The sequence below is a fragment of the Galeopterus variegatus genome, unplaced genomic scaffold (genome assembly GCF_000696425.1).
Source record: "Galeopterus variegatus unplaced genomic scaffold, G_variegatus-3.0.2 Scaffold11745, whole genome shotgun sequence".
Classification (NCBI taxonomy): Eukaryota; Metazoa; Chordata; class Mammalia; order Dermoptera; family Cynocephalidae; genus Galeopterus; species Galeopterus variegatus.
The window spans coordinates 12,665-36,571 of record NW_007737856.1 but is presented as its reverse complement, the minus strand read 5'-3'; the positions used below and the strand labels follow the sequence as shown (position 1 = coordinate 36,571).

Sequence of the window (23,907 nt, the reverse complement as noted above, 5' to 3'; positions counted from 1 at the left end):
CGTCCGGACCTGAGATTTTCTAGCAGAGCCTTCTTAGTTTCTCAGGAACAAGGAACAAGGGAATTTTAAGAGTTGAAGGACTACGAACTTTGAATCGCAGAACTGCAGGTTTGAAATGGCAAATGTCCACGGGAGGAAAACGGACCGACCAAAGGATTAGTTTCTCAGGAACAAGGAACAAGGGAATTTTAAGAGTTGAAGGACTACGAACTTTGAATCACAGAACTGCAGGTTTGAAATGGCAAATGTCCACGGGAGGAAAACGGACCGACCAAAGGATGGAGTTGCTGCCCTTCATAGGGGACAGTGATGCAGAATGACGTCACGTGCAAATACGCAGATGGTCAGAGGGGTAAGTACGCATGCATCGTATGTGTAAGTTTCACACATATATAATACATACACCTGGTGCCTGTAACTTTTTTTTTTTTTTTTAAATAGGAGTAGGTTAAAAGAAAAACTCCCATCCATTTGAAGTAAAATATTTTCCACATAAAGACTAATGGAATGTTTATTCCTCCAAAGTCTGGCAGGACTCCGGGAAGCCTTATAGCACCACAGAGCATGTCTTGTGTGGGCCGGGCGTGTGGCAGCAGGGCTCTGCATTAGGGTGGGTGCTGGCAATGCCGCGGTCGTCACCCTGAGGCTTGAGGCCCTACCACGGTGGCCATGGAAACCTCAGGGCACCTTCTCCCACAGGTGCTGCATGCATCCAGAGCAAACCAACTCTTCATAAGCCACATCAATGGCTGAATATTTCCAGCCCAGAGTTGGCATAAATTGGCATAATTTAATCAGTTTCATAAGGACCTCCTGTGACTTGTTCAAGTGTTCCTAACAATTTCCTAAATGTTTTTGTGTAAAGAGTGAGATGAAATTATGTAATTTATTCTAACAAATTCTGATGGCATGAAATTAGACAAATTTGATTGCCATTAATTTCCTGGACTTAAAAAATGTACCATCTAGTTAGTTAAAAGATAGGGTTTAAAATATAAAGGAGAGGAACTTATTATTCTTTTAAAAGCCTTTTTCTTGCTTTAGGCATTTTTCTGCACTGGTAAAACAAAAATATGCATTTTCAAAATATCATTCATTTCGAGGCATACATAAATGTATTTAGGGACATGAACAAACTGATAAACAGAACACGATCTCCAGGCAACATCAGGTCCCTGAAATCTTGATCTGGATGAAGAGGCTCTGATCATGAGCAGCTGCCACAGAAAAATGCCATGTGGGTGGATCTGCATTGCCAAGAAAGGCGCCCATGATCATTTAAAGCAAATTAAAAGGGTTTTCTAAATATAAAAAAAAAAGTATTTAAAAAAAAGTGAAAAGGGAATTTGTTTAAAAAAAAAAAGTAAAAGGGAACTGGACACAAAACACTTTCCTGCCTTTTGTCTAGTCAGAGGGGCTTGGCTGTCTCCTCTCTCCTGCAGTGCTCTGGGGCCTGTCCTCAGTTTCCCCATCTGCAGAACGGGTGCAGAGGTCAGCATGTGGTGAGGCCTTGTGGCCCATCCTCCATGGGCTGTGGAGGGAAGGCAGCGCTGAGAGAACTCTGCTTGTGGGACACACCTGTGCCTCTGTGCATGAGGAACTGAACGGATGGCGTGAGTGACAGTTTGATGTGGCACAGCACGTGGCCCTGGCTGTGCCTGAGCAAAGACGCCGTGAGCCCAGCCTCAGGGGGCCTGATCCTAACGGACACTGATGGTCTATTGCTCTTGAGGGAGCACAGCCCACGGTCAATGCCTACGTCTCAAGACCCACGTTATCAGGGTGTTTCTGGGTGCGGTGGTTGTTAGACAACAGATGTAAACGCCAGAGTACGTGCACCGGGCGGGCAGCAACCCTCCGCTGTCCTGAGACCACCATCCCAAACATGCAGAAAGGCAGAAAAGCGTCACCTTGTTCCGTCAGAAACTCAGACTGCTGGAGGTCTGAGAGAGCATGAAGACGGTGGGCTGCTCGACAGAAAGGCACTGGGTCTCAGTCTGCCATCCCGCGGCCACACGCGCCACGCCCAGCACGCGTGTTCAGACAGGCAGAGGTTATTTAGGCAAAGTGGTCAGAAGACAAGGAGACGAGGAAGGAAGAGAGAAACAAGAGAAGTGGTGAGTTGAATAAGGCGAGCACGTCCAGCACATGAATGCTGCTCAGTTTGGCAATGACACTGCCCGGGCTACCCCGCTGCACGCCTCCTGGGCATGGACATCAGCACAGCAGCGGGACCGTAAAGCAAAGGATGACACAGGCAAGCTCCTCACTAGCCCCTCCAATGTGCCCCTAAGGAATGCCCCTTCCAGAAGATATCCTGCAGAGCGTGTCCTGTGGTCAGACGCGTCTGGGGCCAGCACTCAGCTGCCTCCTTCTGGAAGCTGTGCACATTTTCATGACAAAGCTCCAAGGGGCCCCGGGGTGAGGAGCCCGCTCAACACCTGCAGAGCATAACCCTGTCGGGCTCAGGCATGTCTGACCACACACCTCGACATCTGTGAGTGTCTGCTACTAGGTGGTGCCTGGAGCCCGGTCTTGTAAGTACTGAGCCACCTGGCTGTGGCCATGGCCAGGGGACCCAGCGGACTCCCCCTAAAGAGACAGGTGCATCTGCTATCTCCTGGGGTCAGACCCACAACTCTGATTCCCCTGTGTGTGGTGCTGTCATGAACACGTGTCACAGGTGTGCACAGGGTGTTGTCATGAGCCTAAAGAGACAGGTGCATCTGCTATCTCCTGGGGTCAGACCCACAACTCTGATTCCCCTGTGCGTGGTGCTGTCATGAACACGTGTCACTGCACCCCCTGTGCACAGGGTGTTGTCATGAGTGCACATGATCTTGTTTAGAGAAAAGTGCTGGTGGACTGTGTTTTCCCATGGGTGCTGCTGGGTGGGGTCAACAACGTTCTCCACTGAAGTGCTGGGGCAGCTGAGTCCTAACACCAGAGATCCCTGGGACCCCGCAGCAGGACCTCCCTGGAAGGCAGCAGCGGGACGGCATTCTGCTGTATTTCTCCTGCCTGTGAGCAGAGGGGAAAGGGCTCCGATTTGTGAACATATCCCTGTCCTCCATGAGTTTTGTTTAGAGATGACTTTAAGCAACCGATGGTAAATTGTGTATGGACGTTTTTACTATTGCTGGGAAGAGGTCTCCTCATCGTGAGTTTTTATCAGCACCAATTTTACACACTAGGGCAGGAGGCGTAAAGGAGGCAATTAGTGGGAACTGGAGGTATTGGATTCAAATTTTAAATTACCACAAACATTTGAAGGAAGCATACAAACCAGGATCCCGTTCACACTGTCGGGGATCGGTGGTGGGTGGGGCCGTGCCAACCCCAGGTAAGGCTACCTGTGTTCCACCCCAAACACCTGGAGGCTGAGCCCCTGGTGCCATCAGAGCTGTGGGGAGCAAGCATGTGCCCTCTGTCCCCTCCCTCTCCACGTCTCCTCCAGGGAGGGCTCATGTCCTGCGGGAGCAGCCACTGCTGTGGCCTGTGCCTCCTGTGTCCTCGGTGAGGTCCTGCGCCTCTGTGGGCACACAGCCAGCTGGGGAACTTGTTCCAGGGCCCATCCCGTAGCCTGATGAGGAACTTCTGGGGATGGAACTTAAAAATCTGCATTTGTAATAAACTCCTAAGGGAGGGAGACCCCAGAGCACACACGAGGACTTTGTCACGTTGCCCCAAATCCACAGTCAGGTTTGCTGCTGAAGCCACAGAACGGGGCGAGGCAGGGGGCGAGCGGTTACCCAGCCCCCAACCCGAGGCCTGGGCTGCCCCTGCACCCCCCTCACTCCCCACAGAACCTGAGGCCAGAGCTGTGGCTGCTCCAGAAGACAGAGGGGGCGGGGCAGCCCCTGCTCGCACCTGCGCCAGGTGGGCCTCCTGCAGAGGTCAGTTCTTTCCTGACCCCAGAGTTCAGCTTGTCAGCCCCAATTTGGGAGTGTGGAAAAGTAGCAGCCCTACCAGTACCCAGTGCTTCCTAACAGGAGTTCAGAAGTTCCAAGCCGAAGTCTCCATCCTTAAAAATGAGGTCACTTAACCTTTAAAGTAAGGATTCATTGAAAAACTTTTTTGGATTTGCATAAAATAATTTGTCTTTTGTATTAATCTTTGTTCTCTTATTCTTTTTCTTATGTTGGCTGACTTTTTAGGGCTAAACACACAATTAAACATTGCTCATTTTGGATTCTACCTAATTGAACGTTTAAAGTCATGTATCTTTATGAAATTCATCAGTAGTACTCAGACTAACCACATTTTTATAAAACCCAAACCTCTTACACTATTATACTTATTATTTCCCAACCTTAAAACCCGGAAACTGGCCCCAGCTGGGCAGGGCTCGTACCTGGGCTCTCTCTGCTGCTGTCGGCCGCAGCTGCCTGCACAGGACTTTCTTGAGTACATCGGGAAGGAGGCTCACGGTGACCAGCAGGACGATGGCCAGCCACGCGGGGCCACTGGACAACATCTGGATGAACACGTAGTACATCCGCTGATAGTTGAGGAACGGCCTGCAGGGCAGAGGGGAGAAGAGAGCAACAGCGGTGGCAGATCAGAGGGTGCTGGGGGACACCCGGACCCCGACGTGCGTTCTCTGCTCACACAGGGAGGCTGTCTGTCCTGGGAATTTTTCTTTTGTCGCTTACAGTCAACGGGAAAGCCATCGACCTGCCTGCTCTGAATCTGCTACGTAAAAAGTGGGACACAGAGCCTGCTCTGTAATGCCGGGGTGTCACGAGTGGGAATGGGAGGAAGGAATTCTACACGGTTGTTTCAGAGGGACAATCGGAGTCCCTGATGTTCAGTTTCAGGATAGCAAAAGAAAAGTGATTGAACCAGGTGGAGTTTCCCCTGTCTTGGAAGCGCAACCCCATCAGCGGTGGTTAATGTGGAGAAGACGTGCGTTGTTCTGATGAGCAGAGCAGGTTAACCACCTGACGCTTCTGCCAAGATAGAGCACGGAGTGACCTCCTACCAGGAAAACTTCCCACTCAAAGAAAAGACGCACATCAGGCTCTGCGACACGTGTTAGGGATGCAGGAATCACCGGCAGGATGCTAAACTGGGTTACGCCGTTCCTTCTTTAATATGTGTTTCCAACTAACATTTATTAATCACCTCCTGTGTACCGGGCACCGTGAGCAGTGTTGGGGACACAGAGGTGAAGCCCCTCCCCGTCCGGCTGTTGTATTTCGTGTGGACGGTGAAAGGGAGGGGTTGTGAAGGCAGAGGCAGGCAGGCGCCTAGCGGTACCCGGTCGTCAGAAGCTGCTGGAAAGGCCCGGGGTGGCGTGGGGTCCCTGCAGCTCCTGAGAGCAGAAGGCTGGGGTCTCATCCCGGTTGTGGTAATGGCGTGGGTTCTACTACATCTTAGTGTCAAATCCTTGGACAGCAGATGCAAGAGCCACGTGGCTCTTCACCGAAGCCTCCAGGGCTGCAGCCCCTCAACCTCAACCCCAGGGCCCAGGAGTGAGTGAGGGACGTTTCGGGAGGAAACATTCCTCCCATGGAGACACGTGGCTTTTGCAGGAACCTTGGTTCTTTGGCTCTGGTGGGGCTGCTAGGGACCCACAGAGGCTCATCTGGCTTCTCCCTGTGTCTCCAGGGACCGTGCAACATGCCCTGTGGCCACTAGGGCCGCGCATGGACCGAGATCACCATTTCGGGAGGGACAGTCAGGGATGGGAGGGCTGAGGCGTGTTTTCAGGCGATTTCAGGGCCACCTGCTCTCCTGGCTGCGTGCCGCCATGGGGTTCACAGAGACAAGGACCTTGCTGCTGGCCCCACAGTCGGCCAGGGCTAGCATGAGGTCAGCCTGCCCAGTGGGGGCCGCCACACACGCCCAGGTCCTGGTCCCAGTTCCAGCCCTGCTCAGGAAATCTTGTCCTGCAGTGAGAGTGGTGAGAGATGCCCGTGCTGGCGCCTGGGGACGAGGGGCAGCTGCCCTGCCTGTGAGGGGCACGCAGGTGGGGTCTTGAGGAATGAACAAGAGCTCACCAGCTGGGCAGTGGGGAAGGGTGGAGACTACTGTGCCGGGAGTGGTGTCGACATCGCCTGGCCCAACTGGCCGGCTCAGGACTGCCTCCACTGAGTCTCTGGACTGGTCTGCTGTCACCATCTCTAAACTGGATGTCCTGTGAGGCCACCAGCTCACCTGCACCACGGTGGCTACAGCTGGCTTGCTGAGAGGGTGACCCCCTGCATTCTTCTGTCTTCCTTCCTCTGGTGACCACCGAGGCAGGCCACAAGCCCCGTCAGGCTGCCCCTGCGGACTGCCCGCCCGACCTGTGTGGCTCTGCACGTGCTCCAGGCTCGCACACGTGGCTGCCTCCGCTGAGCCACAGGCACCTTCTCGGGAGCAGCCTTGCTGGTGCTGGCTGCACAGCTCCAGGGCCACTGGTGTTCACTGCACGACCTCTGTCTTGTCACTTGCCTAGTGTGGAGGATGTGGCCGTGTGAAGACTCAGTGACACGACTGTCAGATTCTCCGCAAGGTGCCTCATTCTCGGGAGTGTTTAGTAAAGGTGGCCTGTTGTGAAGACGCTGATTTTCTTCCAGGTTTCAGTTTAAACGACAACTCGTTTTGAGAAGTTACCTCTGGCCTTACGATCTGAGAGGTCCCCTAGGTAGTGCCCTGGTCTGTTCCTCCATCTGAGGGGCAACAGGTCTGACACCGCTCTCCTGCGTTACCCGTTAGTGTGTCTCCCCCACAAGGGCAGGGTGAATCCTGTCCTCTCCCCCTGCTGTATCCAGGCACCGGCACGATGCCCAGCGCACAGCAGGCACTCAACAGATGCTCAAGCCCACGAATGAGGTTGTACAGAAAATGCGTCAGGAACCCTTGGTAAACACAGTGTAGGACTGTTAAGGTAACAATATCACATGATATTTATCAAATTCATACCAGATAATTCCTCCCCAGAGTAGGGAAAAGACAACGTAGAACAGCAGCGACCCCCAGATGACGAAATGGTTTATCCAAGTCCAGTAGCGTGTGTCCAAAGCAAGCTGCAGGAAGAGAAGAGGCGATGGTCGGTAGTGGCACTGCCCGGGCACGTCAGCAGCGGCCACGACGGACAGGAAAGAACACAACGCAAACCCAGACCCACCCAACCCAGCGACCACGGCCACAACCACGAGAACTGAATACCTGCAGAAAACGTCAGGAAAAACAAAACCAAACTTCACGTTTCCAGCGGAGAAAAAGGAGGTGGCAATGGCACAGCCCTCTGAATGACACTCCTAGTAAACCCGCACCCAGGTCCCACGGAAGGCGAGACCGAGGGGAAGACTCGGGGGCTACAGAGTAAGGTGTCGGTTTATGGTACTGCCTGAGAAAAGTTCTTCAGGAGTTTTCCCAGGCCACTTTATAAGACTCAGTCTGATAGGTTTGGGGACTTTCATTACTATATTCTATATAGAATTTGACTTGCCTTTAAAATGAGCTGAATTTTCCAAAATATGCTAATTTGTTTCAATTAAAGCATATTTTGGTTATATTGGGGGTGGGGCTGCTTGCTATTTAAAGCAATTCTAATGTGAATCCTTTAATAGAGGAAAGACTCATTCCTCAATTTACCTTCCGTGTAATTCTGGAAGCTCGCATGGGGGTCGCCCAGGTGGGCCGAGGTACGCATGTTATGCATTTAAAATGCAAGAACCCCACACCTGGGAAGCCCAGGAGCTTGCCTGGCCTGTGTGCACTGGTGGCCTCGGGCCCTGTGCAGATTTACAGTTAAGAGGGTTCAGAGAGGGTGAGATCTCCACACAGCAGGGTTAACCGTGGCTGGAGGACGAAAAAGAACGTGGAATAATTTACCTTTAGTGTGACCGTAAATACCATCACAGTGAACACCAGTGTCCCGAAGGTCCAGTTTCCAAATATCTGTTTGGGGAAAAATAGTCCAAGCGATCTCTTGTTATTATGTATTTTTCCTCTCTCACACTCAAAACAAGAGTTCTACAGAATATACCTTATGGTCCTTGCATGCCAACACTTCCACCGCCAAAGAAATCCTGTAACTAAGTAAAAGAAGATGGCTTGGCCAAAACCCCCCTGGAGCACAGCAAGACCCCCTGTCTCCTGAATAGACACCTCCCGCCACCAATTCTGTGCCGGGTGATGGGCTGAGAGTCCACTACTCTGACCATTCTGCTGGCCCTGCTATATTCTGCCCTGCTCAGCCTTCTCACTGTTTCATCGGTCCTAACATCTCAAACCAAGAGCACAAAAAAGATCTCACAGCTGATATTCATATATGCTCGATGCAAACTCGGGGCACTCCAGCCTCTTTCCTGTTTCATGTTTTATGCAGAAGAGACGCTGGCCTGGCCACCTTGCCTCTGCATCTTTCAACAACACACCCAGAGTGTGTGTGTGTGTGTGTTCTCTACTGAGCTCAACTCAAACACCTGCTGCTGCTGCAGGAGAATAACTCTACAGCAGTGATGAAAGGGGAAGCACGGCTAAGACAGCCGGGCCACGTGTGCTGCTAGCATAGGACGGGGCTTTCCACGGAAGATCTCAGGAAAGGGAAGAAGTGAAGACAGACAGGACAGAGCTGGACAGGGGCCGCCCTGCCAGCAGCCAGGCTGGTGGCCAGAGCCACAGATTCTCAACAACCAAACTGAAGAGGCCACTGCAGAGAGGGGACGCAGGCGGGACTCACACTCCCCTCGCCTCGGCGGGAAACGGTGATGTGTGGACGTGCAGACAAGGGTCAAACCCATGAAGACAACACACTTCTCAACCACAGACGAAGACACAAGCAAAAGAAAAGACCCGCTACAGCCGGCATCCTTCTCTCAGGGAAAATCAGTCGACGGCCAGTTTTATTCTACAAGTGCTGCCTTCTTCGAGGTTTCTATAGTGTGCAAGAATCGACCCATTTCCAGTTTATCAAGTTCTTGAACTGTGCCTCTCAGAGAATGGAACGAGAACTTCTTTCAAATAAAATTCAAGTTTTACTTTACAAATAATTAAAAAGCCGGAATGCAAATGGCTTTGCTTTATGGTTAGTTTTCAACTAAAAAAATACACCCATTAACTATAGCCATAACTCTAATTAGGTGAGCGTGAGGCCACGTGTCCTGTGACAGCAGGGACATTTTGTAACACCGAGCCCTGCTGCAGCTCAGCAGCGGCCTGCGAAGACACTCGGCCGACGAAGCGCTGGGGAGCAGGCGCTGCTGCGTTCTCCCTGGAGGCCGGCGTGTCAGCCACGCAGCGAAGCTGTGCTCAGCACAGGGCAGCTTTGCAGCCATCGGCCGAACGCCACAGAACGGCTCCCTCCCTGCCCGCTCGCCACTCTCTCCAACCCCAACCTTCATGCTGGCCACCCCCACCTGGCAGGAAGTGAAGAACTTTTTAAAAAAATGAGATAATGGCAAATTGTGGACATGGAGTATGCTTGACAGAGTAACAGGTGGGGCCAACAGCGTCGCATGAGGAGGGGCGCACGCTCTGTCAATACACCGGCAGCCTCACTCCCCGTGGGCTCTGCCTGGGAGGCAAAGGTGTGCCTTTACTTCCCCGAAGGGCCTCCTTGGAGCGGGTGGATCTGGCAGACCTGGAATCACACGAGGCTGTCGATGCCCAGTCCACTGGAGCACGTGGGCCACGGTGTCATTTTCCTAGGCACATAACAACAGGGTACAACTGTCTTGAACCCTGAATTGGGAGCCTTGGTTAGGACCCTGACACGCTGGCCCGTGCACTCTACCTGCACCCATGCAGCTCCACGACAACGTGCCTCCAGAAAGTCTCGGGGTTTCCTACCTGTTTCAGGTGGGAGCCCTCCCGCACTAGACGGTTGATCATCACACCTGCTGGCCACGGTTTCTATCAGGATTTGGGGCAAAGAGGCGGGATGAGTCCCTGGACACCAGCTGCTTTCTGAAAGGCTCTCGGGGGGCATCAGCCCAGCCCCATCCTGACGTGACGGCACATCTTGATTAACCATGTGACTATCTTGGCAGCCCCAGCGTGGTCCTGAGGGCCAGCTTAGGAGAGCTGTCTCAGACGCTGTCCCCAACCACCCGTGCAAGTCCGACCCCTCTCCTCTCCTCTCCCATCTCCGTCTGAAGAGGGGTACCCTCGTGGGAAGCCTTCTGCTCAAAACAGCCCTCAGATCCAGGCCCACTGAATCCCTGTGTGTAAAACTGCTCCATGACAAACACAACCTGTGCTTCTCCGAGCTCGCGGTCACAGCAATGCCTCCAGGTCCCCTCCCGCGGGCTCCCGTTCCCGCCAGCGTTCGCCGTGCACATTCCGCTGCCCTCCTCATGTTTCCTGACTCCTGTGCTAACGCGCTCCAAGCCTGTAAGCGTTCACGTAGGAATGCCCTGTCGCCCAACGACAGTAAAGTGACTGTCTTAGTGTTCCTGTCTGTGGCATCAAAACGAGAAATAATTAGGCCCAGACGTCGGTGCAGGAGATGCTCCGAAGTCAATCTCTCTCTTTAAAAAGTTAGTGATTCCGCTGTTCCCTCAACACTACACGCGATGTACAGACTCCTACAGAATCACTCAGATCTTTAAAAAAAACAGTCCTCACCTACTGACTAACAGAACGAGGCATCTAAACCCAAACACCAACAGGATGCACCTGGTTCTCCAGGGGATGCCATCAGAGGGAGACACGCAGCATGGCCACCAAACTGCCTGCCACCCAGGAACCAACAGGCCACCAGACACCTAAGGCCACCCAAGTTCCTTGAGCTTTGCAGAGCTATTTGAATTACCACAGAACCAGCCTGTAACACGCTTTTTACTTTAGTGGTGGAAGCGAACAGCCTCACCCCCCCCAAAACAAACACACAAAAATCTAAATGTCAGTGATCCAGGTGAGAAGGGCTCCCCAAGGCACGGCAGGGTTGGGTGGGTACAGAGTCAGGAAACCCGACGTCTCCCTCGGCCTTGCACTCGCCTGTGGCGGCCTCGGCCATCCCAGCCTCCTCCCTCACCAGTGATTCGGGGTGAAAACGTCCACCTGTGTCTCTGGCAGAGCTGTTGCTTATAGTATGGGTGTCACGACTGCTATCCGTGCTGATGTCACCGCTCTAAGCCTCTAGGTTCTTTGTCCTGCGTGGAGTTTTGATGACCTAGAGCATGCTTCACCTTCTCGATGTGCAACCCCAGGCAAGTGCCTCAGTCAGTCAGGACCCCAGGCCGGCACGGCCCCAGCCCCAGCAGGTGTCTCAGAGGGTCTCACGGGACGAGCCGTGTCTTGTGCACACAGTGGCGAGGGCTGGCACGTACAGCAGGGTGAGACCCCCGAGGCTCCCGGCCAGTGAGTGCTGGCCCCGCGGGGCTGCCTGGTGCTGGCTGCTGCTCTCTCTGTCCTGGTGCCTCTCTGTCTTCACCTCAAATTCGGACAAGTTGTGCCCTGTGATGGCCCACAACAGGAGCTCAGGGACAGGGTGGGGACATAGCAGTGCCACAGATCATCCCAGAAATGAAGGCACGCTCCACGGCAGCTCCTCTATGGATGCAGATGGGGCATGGGAGACAGAGAGCACACGGCGCAGCCGGGGACACACGGCACCTGGGATTGCAGGTGTCTGCTGGGAAGGCGCACTGGGGTCCCTGACCGGTGCTGGAGTGGGGTGGGGTGGTGGCGGCTGGCGGGACTTCCTAGGACGGGCAGCCTCTGAGTCCCTCCCTGCAGTTGGTTTTCCAGGGGCCCTGGTCAGGGCGTGACTGCCACGTCCACTCTGCAGTACTGAGCCTGAGCTGTGTGGAAACAGCCTGAGGGAAAACACTCTGCACACGCGTGCGCCCACCATCCGGGCTTGGGCTACTGGCTCGGCTCTCGTAAACCACCTGACCAGGCACGAGCTACTCCGCCTGTGTGAACTTCAGTTCCCTCAAGTGCAGACAATACTAATGTCCAACAGAAGGGTGACCCTGGTGAGGCAGGACACTGTTCGTGAGAGTGGACTATGAGATAAGGCGCTGGACCAGTGCGGCCCATCAGATCCTGACATGCTGACACGATCCCGGAACCTCAGCTGCCAGGATACAAAATCTCAGGCTTCCTAAGAGACGTGCAAGATGCTTACGTAAAGCCTAACCCACAGGGAAACCTTATAAAAGACACTTAAGAAGTAAAAGAGAGCTCCATTTCAATACAGGTTATGGTCTGGTGGCATTCAGTAATTATTCAATTAAAATAAACTAAAACAAAGAATAAATTCTAGGAAAAGTTTTTAGAATAGTGAAATAAGACTTAAATTGTCAAGATCAATTTAGATCAATTTAGTAAGTACTGATTTAAGTTATAGTGAAAGATAACATCACCTTTTATTAATGAGAAAACAGAAACAAACAAACGGGTAAACGAACTGCACAGGACATGTAACGAGACTTGTGCTTGAATCCGACAGCCTGAGGGGTGAATGACACAGGAGAATGAACGAGGACAAGAGGGGCGTGGGTCACACAGGAAATGAGATAGATGGCTGTTGACAAGTCACCCTAAAGAGGGTGCTGAAGAGGAGCTTCCTCTGACGTCATGGTACTGTTCACTCGTACAGCCAGGTGAGTACTCGTGACATTCATGTACGCACAGCTCTGCAGGCTTCTCGGCATCGCCCGTGGGTCTCTAAGTTAATACAGGTGTGCCACGCTCAGCAGGCCTCGTACACCGGCTCCCGCTGCCTTATATTTAAGGTAAACGAAGCTCAAACGCACTGCTCAGTCTGAAAGCAATCCTGACTCACTCAACTAGCAAGCCCAACACAGAAGCTCAGAGAGGGGACACCAGAATGCACACACGCCTCTCCAGCACAGCTTTAGTTCTAAAGAGAGCAGAGGGGTGGCAGTGAGCCACTGCTACTGACAAAGCACACAGAAGAGTCACATCTGAAAATATTTTCAAGAAATATTTTATTCGTAATACACTCCAAAAACACAGAGAAAGGACAAACCCACAGCCGTCTTACCATGTGTGTGTTGGTGGTCATTATCTGAGGGTGGAAAGGGAAGCAAGCAGCAAAAAGAAAAAAGCAAGATACGAATAAAACAAACCCCCAGAAATTAGGCAAAACAACCAGAGAGCTGCACGTCGATTAGAAAACTACAAATCTATTCATTGCACAGGAAACAGATACTTAAGTACTCGTGAAAAAATACTAAACATGTTAAACACGAAATTAATTCTCATATTAAAAAAGCAATGCCTGAATGATATACTGAACCCCTAGATAATAAGCTAACAGTGAAATCTAAGTTACAAAAACAAAGTCTGGTCGAGAACTCAGGAAGGACATTTCTTACAGGCATCAGGAGGCTCCGCAGAGCACAGCTTCTGCTGTCACTGTGCACTAATGGCACGCGTCCTTTAAAGCAATTTGAAAGGTGGATATGCGAATATGTTTGTCTAACCCATCAGGACCCTTCCAGGCTGCACTGAATCCCCGTTTTGACAAAATGACCGGACGGGGCTAGCAGGGTTTACTCCCGAGTGGCTAAGTCAGTGAGGTCAAGTCGGCACTGACCTGTCCATTGCTGGTCACTGTGGTATTTTCAAACACGAAGTAAGCACCGAAGAAGAATACCAGAGCATCAAAGACTCCCAGGAACGTCCAGTAAATGAACACCCGCCAGCGGAGCAGCGCGTTCTTGGCGATGTCTCTGCAAAGGCAGGAGGAGGAGGCTCGTGTTTCTGCGTGTGAGCACACAGCCTCCCCCAGTGGCCGGCCACCTCCCCGTACTCTGCGGAGTCGACCCTGTATATGATGGCACGTGTGACCGATAAACATCGGTGTGCACCCTCTGCCAGCAACAGCAACATGTTTTTCAGACTTAGCATCTTACTGCATATCAATGCTCCTGACTGATGTTTGCTTGAACCTTTTCTCTCTATTTGACTGTAATATCACTCGGGCAGAAAGATGCCAAATGCACATCTGCTTCTGAAAGTAATGAACACAGACCACAATGCACATGCTTGATATCCACCAATTAAAACAGATCGAAGAGCTCGAGTCTGCTACCCAGCTCGTGACGGGACCTTTGCAGGCTTCCTGGCAGGTGCACACCCACAACAGTGCACGCTCTTCTGTCTTCTCAGACTCACTCCTGATTGTCAAATGCACACAACAAACTCACAAGTCTGCCTTCTCACTGTTCTCCTGACCAGCTGCAGTGATTGTTTTGGACTCCAACACTTCAAGGTCCCACACAATTGTCTTCTCAGACTCACTCCTGATTGTCAAATGCACACAACAAACTCACAAGTCTGCCTTCTTACTGTTCTCCTGACCAGCTGCAGTGATTGTTTTGGACTCCAACACTTCAAGGTCCCACACAATGGCTAAATATTCTGATGAGGGCGGACAAGCCAGCACGGCTGGTTCCCAGAGCTCCTGACAGGGAGCACATGGTCATGGACCAAGGTGGTGGGTAAAGGAGCTGTGCTTGCGAAAATGCCACCTAGAGCTAAATACACACCAGCACTCTCACACACACATGGGTACAACTAAAGCTGGGCAGGCTGCTAAGATCGGTGAGTGAGGTCAACCTCACAGGCTGGCCGTGACACGGTGCCACAGTCTCTAATATGTCGCCATTGGGGAAGAGGGATAAAAGCACAGAAAATCTCTCTGTATTACTTCCTACACTTACATATGGATCTCAAATTATCTGAAAAATAAAAGTTTAATTAAAAAGACCACAAAAGGCAGTAACACATCAAATCTGCCAGACATCCTGGAGGGAAGTTTTAAGATAGTAGAAAATCTCTTTTCCTTATTATTGAAAAAGCTTTTCAGAAGAAAAGAGCATGCTGAAATCAGGGTGTTAACTTTACTTTTTTTCTCACCGATTAGAACACACTTGCTTTTAAAAGAATAATTTAGGCTATAAATTCATTGGGGTCACAATGGGATAGACACTCCCATCCCTGATTCTTTCATAAGTACCAAAAAGCACAGTAAAATGCAAACTGGCTTAACATGTTCATTTCAAATGCAACAGAAAACATTTATCAAAATTGGAAGTATATTTATTTAGATTGCAGAGCTTCCTGTTTAAAGAATCTCCTACAGAAGCAAGTGCATAGATGACACTGAATGTTCCCGGCATTTATCTGCAGGGACAGTTGTGCTGCTGCCTGGTCATCCTCTGTGCTCAGGGAAAGGCCTGTGGAGGTTCCCACCTGTACAGCGACGGGTCCCGCTTGAGCACATCTATGCTGACGTGCTGCTCCATCAGGCTGTACAGCAGGATCGGGAGCGAGGTGAAGCTGATGTTGTACAGGGTCAGGTACGCAGTATCGTACAAAGTCTGCCAGGAGAGAATGTCGGGCTGAAGCAGCCGCACAGCAGCCCTGCAAACCTTTCTGTGTGTTGATGAAGTGGATGTGGGCACTTCAGAACGTTCACGGAAAAACAGAATTAAAAGATAATACAAATCCTCCTGTGAACATTCTAAAGTGTCCTCGTGTACTTTTTCATTTGCAGAGAACTGTAAACATGCGTAAAATGCATCTGAAATGCATCATGAGCCCCTTCCCACACATGTACAAGGACCAGGAGAATTTTGAAACTTCATGGTGTGAACTAGTCAGGATCAGAAGAATGGCAGCTGGCAGAGGCTTACCTCTGGCCCGCCCCATTCCACCCCTGAAAACTTGCAGAAAAAAGAGAAAAAAAGTTATATAAAAAGTTTGCGGGCCGGCCCGGTGGCGCACTGGATGGTGCGCCGCTTGGGAGGTGCAGCGGTGCTCCCGCCCGAGGGTTCGGATCCCACATACAGACCGGTTCCCGCTCACTGGCTGAGCGAGGCGCGGGAGCAGCGCCGAGGGTTGCGGTCCCGTTGCCGGTCCCGGTCCAGTGTGGGGGCGACACTGAGGGTTGCAATCCGTTGCCGGACACGGAAAAAGACAAAAAAAAAGAAAAAAAAGTTTGCAATTCTGATTGCCGTCTATAAGCTGTGACTGCTCCGTTTCTGATCACTTCAGAGGGGAGCAGTTGGCCTGCCGTCCATCGGAGCTCTTCCCTTCTGCTGGGTCAGAACTGCCTCCACCTGGCACTCAGTTGGTACATCTCCACGTGCCAGATTCCAAGGATGACCCAGACATCCCAGGAGGACTCAGATCCACAGTAAATTCTTGATGTTAGGCTCAGAAGGCTCAATACACTATCACCTGGGCCCTAGGGGAGGCAGATCTCTGGCCACATCCCTCAATGGACATTAGAACGCCAGAGCCAGCAGACTCGGGCCATGGCTACTCTTGGCACCATGGTTCCCCAGGCCCGACCTGCACCCTGTCTGCGGGCCAGGCCAGGGGGCAGCCAGCGGGTGGAGGCCCCTTGACCTCCTTGAGGCTCCCCCGGGGAGGCTTCGCCCCCAAATGCTGACGTCTGCCCTTCACTGCAGCCACCCCCTGGACAGGGAAATCAGACTCAGGCAAGCTTCTAACCTCAGGCATTAGCACTGACCTGTTGTGAAAACCCACAGAAGAACTGGTATAAAAACTGAGGGAAGATGAAGCAGACGTTCTGAAAGACAAGTCACAAGCTGTTAGTTCAATGACACACGTGAGAGGCGTCCACCCCTTATTGCAGAACTCGGACGACGCATCGGCATCGCCTGCTTCATAGGGGGAGTGACCCTGATGTGTCCTATGCCCTAGAGCACAGACATCCGTCCCTGATTTCAACGGCAGCTGAAATGTACAAGCCACTATTTCTGGCCGCATGGAAGACCCATAGTGTACAAGGGAAATCCATTAGCTGAACGAGAAACGAGAGGCAGAGTAAGGATCAAGACAGACGAGGGAGAATTAACTGTACAGCGACCAGGGAACTGATTAAAGAGATTCATGATCAGCCCTTCCTTCTGACAGTTACTTGTCCTTTTAGATAAATGACCCCGTGACAAATGACATGCCACCAAGTATGTTACGTGCCCCTTGGAACAGGGAGAGGAGCCAGATGTCCCTCCTACCTTATAAAAGAAGTACTGCACGAGCTCAGATATCCTGACGTAATAAAAATGCCCGTGAACAAGCAGCATCTTCTTCAAATGCTTAAACTTCGGCACTGCGTAGTCGCTGTTCCTCGCAGCCTGGCGGCCTTCCTTCCCGATGACACCTGGGAGAAGGGAGCAGCGGCGCTGAGTAGGCCCCTTCTCCACACCTCGCGGTGAGAACAGGGAGACTGAACTGCCACGATGGGTGTTCCCAGTCACGGCGTCAGACGGGCCACCCACAGGCTGTTACTCTGCCTCAGCCTTGCTGATGGGGACCTCTGGCCGCCGGCGCGTGCCAGGCTTACCTATGCCCACGTGGGCCTCCAGGATCATGCTGACATCATTCGCGCCATCGCCGATCGCCAACGTGATGGGGTGCTCCTTTGAAAACTTGATCAATTTAACAATCTAGAAAGAAATGAGTGCAGAAGTTACCTTCCCTGTTTAGTTTCTGCTCAGGCCATTCATTAACTAGGCAGAAATAACAAGATGTAAAGTTAGTCTAAGAAAATAAAAACATTTGCTTAGAACTGATTTACTACATTCAATCTGTTTTCTCCATACAGGATGAGATCTTTTCCATACTGAAAACAAAACAAAATACAGCAGCAGTAACTAAGGCCTGATGACGACAGGAGCTGAAAAGCCAGACTGCGGACAGAGACGTGAGACACACAAAGTCGCTCTCAGTGACGGTTCCATTTACATGTTGACACACTTAGATGTGGGGAAAAATGAGGACAGACGAGAACACTGCACTGTCAGAAGATGCTGCTACTCCGAGGTATGCTGAGCTGCTTGCTGTCAAGCGTCTATTTTTACAGCAGGCTGTTCCTAATGCTATGTGACTTTCACACGGGTCATGTGTGCAGACTCAAGTCTGACAACTTCATGCTATGAATAATTTCCAAATTTTCAGGAAATGTCTTCATAGTCTTTCTTCCATTTCTGTGCCTAAGTGTCATGCTGTTCAAGACACAAGGCTGGGAAGAGGAGGGAAGATGGGGCCTTGCCTCCTTATTTTGAGAAGAGAGACTGAAACACAAATTAGTTTGTATAAGACTTTTCAAAAGTGAGCTGAAAACTTAAAAAAAGTACCGTGGAACACATGAGAGCGGACAGAAGACACTGAGCTGACATTCTTACAGTAACTGGATTAAGGTTTGCACAGAGCCAAACACATGAGAGGGAGAGCAGAGAAAAAGACCAGTTTATCCCAAAGAGAAAGGACGCAGATTCTCGAGTGTCCACTTGTCTTCACTGAGAACTACCCAGGGGAGACCCTGGTTCTGTGCTTTCAGTGATGCTGCCAGATGCATGACTACACATGCATGCGTGCTAAAAATTACCTCCTGGCGCCTGGGTTTCATAGACTGTGCCAGACACATTGTACCCTAACCACGAGGCTAATCTGAGATGTTACGGATTTCTTTCATGACCAATTCAAGATAAATTGGCTTACTGTATCTAAAATGTAGTATAACAAAGTTGGAACTGTTCTAGGTTTACTGACATCAGAAAGACACCCACACTTCTATATGTAATCCAGAATGCTTCTAAAAGTACTTAAACTTCAAGTGTGTGTTTCCCACAATAACATGGGGAATGTTTCAGAATATGAGTTTGGAGTCCGATAGACTAAAGGCAAATTCTGGCTGCCATTTTCTACCTACATCCTTCTGGACAAGTTATTCCAACTGGCAAAATTAGGATAACCTCGTATGTCTAACAGGGTTACTTTGAAGGCTAAATGCATTCACCTCTGCAGGTGACACACAGTAGGTGTTCAATAAGTGTCAGTGCCCATCCCTTACACCTTTCCGTGGATTCTGAATGATGGTAATGCAGGGCTGTTTTATAGAGGCAAGCCCGACACCTCTCCTGTGCTGCACCTGGAAGGCTCACCCTCTGATTTGGTCAACACTCACTAATCTCCAAGGCCGATCCCACAAGCAAAATAAGATCTGTGTTTCCAATCTCCATCTCCTTTGCTTCTATTTTAACAAGGTGGTACCTTGACAAATTTTTTAAAAATCAGAGGTCGTGAGACCTAATGAAAGGTTTTCGACATTTCATACACCCCGCCCACCACTGAGAAGGAAGGGCAGCAGCATGACCTGGGCCTTCTGTAAGGGGGCCATGCGGCAGCAGAGCACGGCGCTGCAGCTCCGGCAGATGTCAAGGAAGAGCTCCCTGTAGTTGCTGGAACTCCCATCTTCTCGAGGCTTCATGATTAAAGACAGCGCAGCTCCATCAATAATTAAGCCATAGTCTTGCATATCTGTTGAAAGTCTGTTAGATTACAACAAATCAGAAAGATTATTCTGTAATTAGATTTCAGAAGACTATAGTTTTGAATAGCTACAGATGCTACAAACTCATGGGACTAAGAAACTGATATTTCTTATTTTATCAATACGATCTTTATAGTATTGGATGTAACACCTTCAACTATATCTTAAGGTTGTACATTTTAAGACTACGTTTAATGCAACATTCTTATTTCACATAGGAACAGCAAAGGCGCACTTCTCTGTGGATTCGTGTGTAAGTTCCAGTGCTTCTGAAACAATATAAGGAGAGTATTTATCCTGCAGTCTAAAGAGGTCAGTCTTTACTCTCAAACTTTTTGGCCTCACTGGCTAACCTCAGTCTTCCTCTGTACGGATAATAGTGCCTTGGTTTTCTGGTCTGAGTTGGTAAGAACATAATTTTCTCTGCTGGGTTTCAAAATTATAAGGAACATCTCTAATCCTCCAAAAGAACTCTGCAGATCAGGTAAGGGCACATATCTTTGCAGTATTTATGAATGACCTAAAATTTCATATGATTATAGAGTTACTTTTGCTTTGCCTAAATGAATGAAAATATGATGGGTGCAAATAAAATCTAACCTCAGATAATGCACCTACCACCAGTAATGAAATACACCTGAATAAACTGCTGACTATTCTTGGCAAAAACAAAAACAAACAAACAATAAAACAACTGTTGGGCATATATTGCTTTGTCTTAGTAGACAAACCACCGTGCATTATTAATATTTCCTGACCTCCTCTGGCAGACGCTCCATCTACAGCGGAGCCCAAGTCTCAGAAGCAGGTGAGAATTCTCCCATTCAAAATATTTTATGTCAGTCAGTCAGTTACGTCTTTTTGTGTCCTTTACCCAGCAGTTTGAAACTGAACACGCACACACACACAAATACACACATGCATACGTGTATAAAAAGACACATCACACTCCTGAAAAGGAATAGCTCCTGTCTTGTTTTCATGTTTACTTGACTCATGATGCTTCTGATGTTAATGCCTGAGGACAGGACCGAATTCCCAGAAAGGACAGTGAGCCTCCATGACCTGCAGATGGAGGTCCTTCCCGTCTGAAAGCCCTTCTGCGTGGGCAGGGCAGTGCTGCCTACCCTGAGAGGTTGTCTCTGGTCAGGCTCCCGCTGTAGTGGAGGACGGTCTTGCTCAGCTCAAGCAGAACATCGTGCAGAGTCTGCTCCTCAATCTTCTTGGTGGTGAGCTCAAGCAGCTGCGTGTCTCTCCTGAACAGTCTGCAGGCATAGCAGGTGGCTGCAGCTGTCTCCATTTTGTCCCCAGTGAGAACCCAGACTTTGACGCCAGCTTTCTGCAGCGCTTCAATGGTGTCAGCAGCCTTCTCCTGGAGCCTGAGGAAAGCAAAGACAAAACACACAAAAATCAACAGCGACAGGGCAGAGTCAGAAACAGTGACACTGTTGACATGTTTTACCCTTCAAAATAAAAAAGCACGATGCTGCTGGCTCTCGATCTTAACTATAACGTCCCTGAACTTGCTTTTAAAGTTACAAATTAACGTTTTACAATGAAACACTTCATAGTATCAAATAGAAAGTGTAAGAAATAAAGTGGCTGTTCCGTATAATCTACGTTTGTCAAGCATCACAGTTTTCTGTCCTCTGGGACTCACTTCTTGGAGAGGATTTTAGGCAATTATGAGAAGGACCATATTAACTAAAAACAAAAAAGTCTTAACCAGGGTAAAAATGGGATCTAGAAATGAGGTTGCCAGTAATATTCATTATCTTTTCTTTTACTGTCCTAATTTTGCACATATCCACATGCAGTAACCAGCTAACAGGTGTTGGAGGCGGTGCCAGCACTGTGGGAGGCACCTGATGTATTATCTTTCATCTGCACCCCGGCCTCATGGGCAAGGAATTTATTATCACCCACTTTATGCGTGGAAAGCCCAAAGCCTGCAGCGGCTGCAGAGCTACAAAGGGCTGTCCTCACACTGGTCAACTGTGTCACTCTCCATCCTGGTGGCTTGCCGTTCTTTCTAGAGTTCAGAGTCCTAACTTCTGGTTGGTATGGGGAGTCACGTGTCATGTTTCCATAAAGTGCTGAGCAAAAGGAGAGTCACGTGTCATGTTTCCATAAAGTGCTGAGCAAAAGGAATGGGTTGTGGAGTGATCAGGTTAGGTTCCGGGAGGAACTTCCTGGATAAAAGTCTCGAGACCATAAAATCATGGTATTTTAGAGATGAAAATAACCATCTCTGATTTTATAAAAAGAAAACCGAGGCCCAGAGAGGTTTGAAAATATGCTGGCTACAGATCTTAATCTGCCATCAGCTATCATCACTTCAAAGCCACTCGCCCCGCACGCCGGCCAGTTCCCCCAGCCCAAGAGGCTCTGTTCACATCTGCTCTGCAGGGCTCCTGTGCTGAGCGGCCGTCCACTGCCCTCCCGNGAGAGGATTTTAGGCAATTATGAGAAGGACCATATTAACTAAAAACAAAAAAGTCTTAACCAGGGTAAAAATGGGATCTAGAAATGAGGTTGCCAGTAATATTCATTATCTTTTCTTTTACTGTCCTAATTTTGCACATATCCACATGCAGTAACCAGCTAACAGGTGTTGGAGGCGGTGCCAGCACTGTGGGAGGCACCTGATGTATTATCTTTCATCTGCACCCCGGCCTCATGGGCAAGGAATTTATTATCACCCACTTTATGCGTGGAAAGCCCAAAGCCTGCAGCGGCTGCAGAGCTACAAAGGGCTGTCCTCACACTGGTCAACTGTGTCACTCTCCATCCTGGTGGCTTGCCGTTCTTTCTAGAGTTCAGAGTCCTAACTTCTGGTTGGTATGGGGAGTCACGTGTCATGTTTCCATAAAGTGCTGAGCAAAAGGAATGGGTTGTGGAGTGATCAGGTTAGGTTCCGGGAGGAACTTCCTGGATAAAAGTCTCGAGACCATAAAATCATGGTATTTTAGAGATGAAAATAACCATCTCTGATTTTATAAAAAGAAAACCGAGGCCCAGAGAGGTTTGAAAATATGCTGGCTACAGATCTTAATCTGCCATCAGCTATCATCACTTCAAAGCCACTCGCCCCGCACGCCGGCCAGTTCCCCCAGCCCAAGAGGCTCTGTTCACATCTGCTCTGCAGGGCTCCTGTGCTGAGCGGCCGTCCACTGCCCTCCCGCCCCAGTGCCTTTAAGGATCGGTCCCGACTATTCCCCAGGCAAACGCCGCGGCATGAAACGTCCTGTTCCTCCTCACAGGTGGAGGAGGCGAGTGACTCGGCACAGCACAGCGCCTGGCACACGGCAGCAGCCCCGCAGCCGAGCCTGCCTGGCGACTCTGGCTGCACTTGGCAGAGCACGCCCTGCGCACAGGGCAGGCTGCTTCTGCGTGCTCACTCTGCACTGAATGAGGGTACGCGACCCAAGAGAAAACGAGACCAAACAGGACCACCCAAGTGAAACTCGCTATGCTGCCTCATGCTTCACTCATGTTGAGAGCTCTGGAGATATCTGTTAAAGACACTGGAGAAATGGAGGGTTAGAGACAAGGATTTAAGTTTTGAACCACAATGGATCTTAAAGACTTTAAAACGTCATGGTTACAACAACTTCCAGGAGATAAACTCGCAGTACATTTCCTGAAGTTTCTGTTTTATTATTTTAAATTGGGGTATTTTTTCCTCTTCTCCATTCCTTCAAATAAATCGTAACCCATCCCTTTCACTCCACTCTCAAGACAACTGGTGGGACAGATGACGCATCTCAGTGGACTAAGCCTTGAGTAACTTTCAGTCCTCATTACAGAACTGCAGCAGCTGAGAAGCTCTTTCTTTAGAGGTATCTGAAAATCTGTAATTGGTAATTTCACCAGTTACAATATTATTAGTTTTTTGCAGTATTCCATTTCATTGTTTTAAATCTCTTCCAAAAGTAATGAAAAATACGTTGAATATATCAAGATCTAAAAAGCAACAGCTGCGTTTGGAAAGAACTAGAAAAATCTAGAATTAGTTACTGATTCATTCTAAAGAATAATTTTCTTAAAAACCCATATCTGACTATTCATAACATAATGTGAAAATGCTGTTTTCACTATTTTCATGGAAAATGTGATTTCAGGCATCTTACTCATGAACAGCAAGATATTTTCCAGTCCTGATCCCCCATGACATTACTGCAGGCATGCAACAAGACGGACTGGTCTCTCCCTAATGAATAAACACGCCAGCATCTGGCGTGTTGGTGACTCTTCCACCTGCTCCCCCCGCACGACCCACGCTGTCGCACGGCATCATTATGTGTCTTGGAAGATGGGTGGGTTTGAGGTTTACTTTACCTGTCCTCAACAGCCGTCGCTCCAAGCAGAATAAGATCTTTCTCTATTTGTTCATAGGCTTCTGCTAGTTTTTTTTCTCGATCTTGTAGGGCCACTTTGGCAGCCTGCAGCAGTTGACAAACACCTCCATATTCTTCTTGTGTGAGTCTCTTATAGGCAACACACAGAGTCCGGAGCCCCTCCTGCAGAACACAACGCAGCATGTAACGTGAATTCACGGTGTCATTTGTTGAGACAGCACGTCCAACAGCTGTCTCAATATCCCTTCTCGAATTAGAATGAGCACC

At 49.8% G+C, this 23,907-nt stretch overlaps 1 protein-coding gene across 3 annotated transcripts in view; it reads right to left on the bottom strand.

Moving 5' to 3' along the window:
• LOC103610764 (probable phospholipid-transporting ATPase IH) overlaps window positions 1-23,907 on the bottom strand; it is a 37,373-nt gene that overhangs the window by 884 nt on the left and 12,582 nt on the right. The window contains exons 3-14 of one of the 3 annotated variants that reach the window (XM_008594859.1): window positions 23,621-23,802; window positions 20,407-20,658; window positions 19,103-19,277; window positions 17,291-17,393; window positions 16,962-17,107; window positions 16,454-16,513; window positions 15,169-15,296; window positions 13,508-13,643; window positions 7,828-7,893; window positions 6,913-7,016; window positions 4,355-4,520; window positions 517-1,997 (exon numbers count right to left, since the gene is read on the bottom strand). In XM_008594859.1, coding sequence (XP_008593081.1) covers window positions 1,920-1,997; window positions 4,355-4,520; window positions 6,913-7,016; window positions 7,828-7,893; window positions 13,508-13,643; window positions 15,169-15,296; window positions 16,454-16,513; window positions 16,962-17,107; window positions 17,291-17,393; window positions 19,103-19,277; window positions 20,407-20,658; window positions 23,621-23,802 — 1,596 coding nt within the window. In that variant the 3' untranslated portion in view covers window positions 517-1,919. Of the gene's footprint in view, window positions 1-516; window positions 1,998-4,354; window positions 4,521-6,912; window positions 7,017-7,827; window positions 7,894-12,250; window positions 12,977-13,507; window positions 13,644-15,168; window positions 15,297-16,453; window positions 16,514-16,961; window positions 17,108-17,290; window positions 17,394-19,102; window positions 19,278-20,406; window positions 20,659-23,620; window positions 23,803-23,907 lie in introns of those variants that run through there. The other 2 variants (XM_008594858.1, XM_008594860.1) reach the window with 2 other exon arrangements.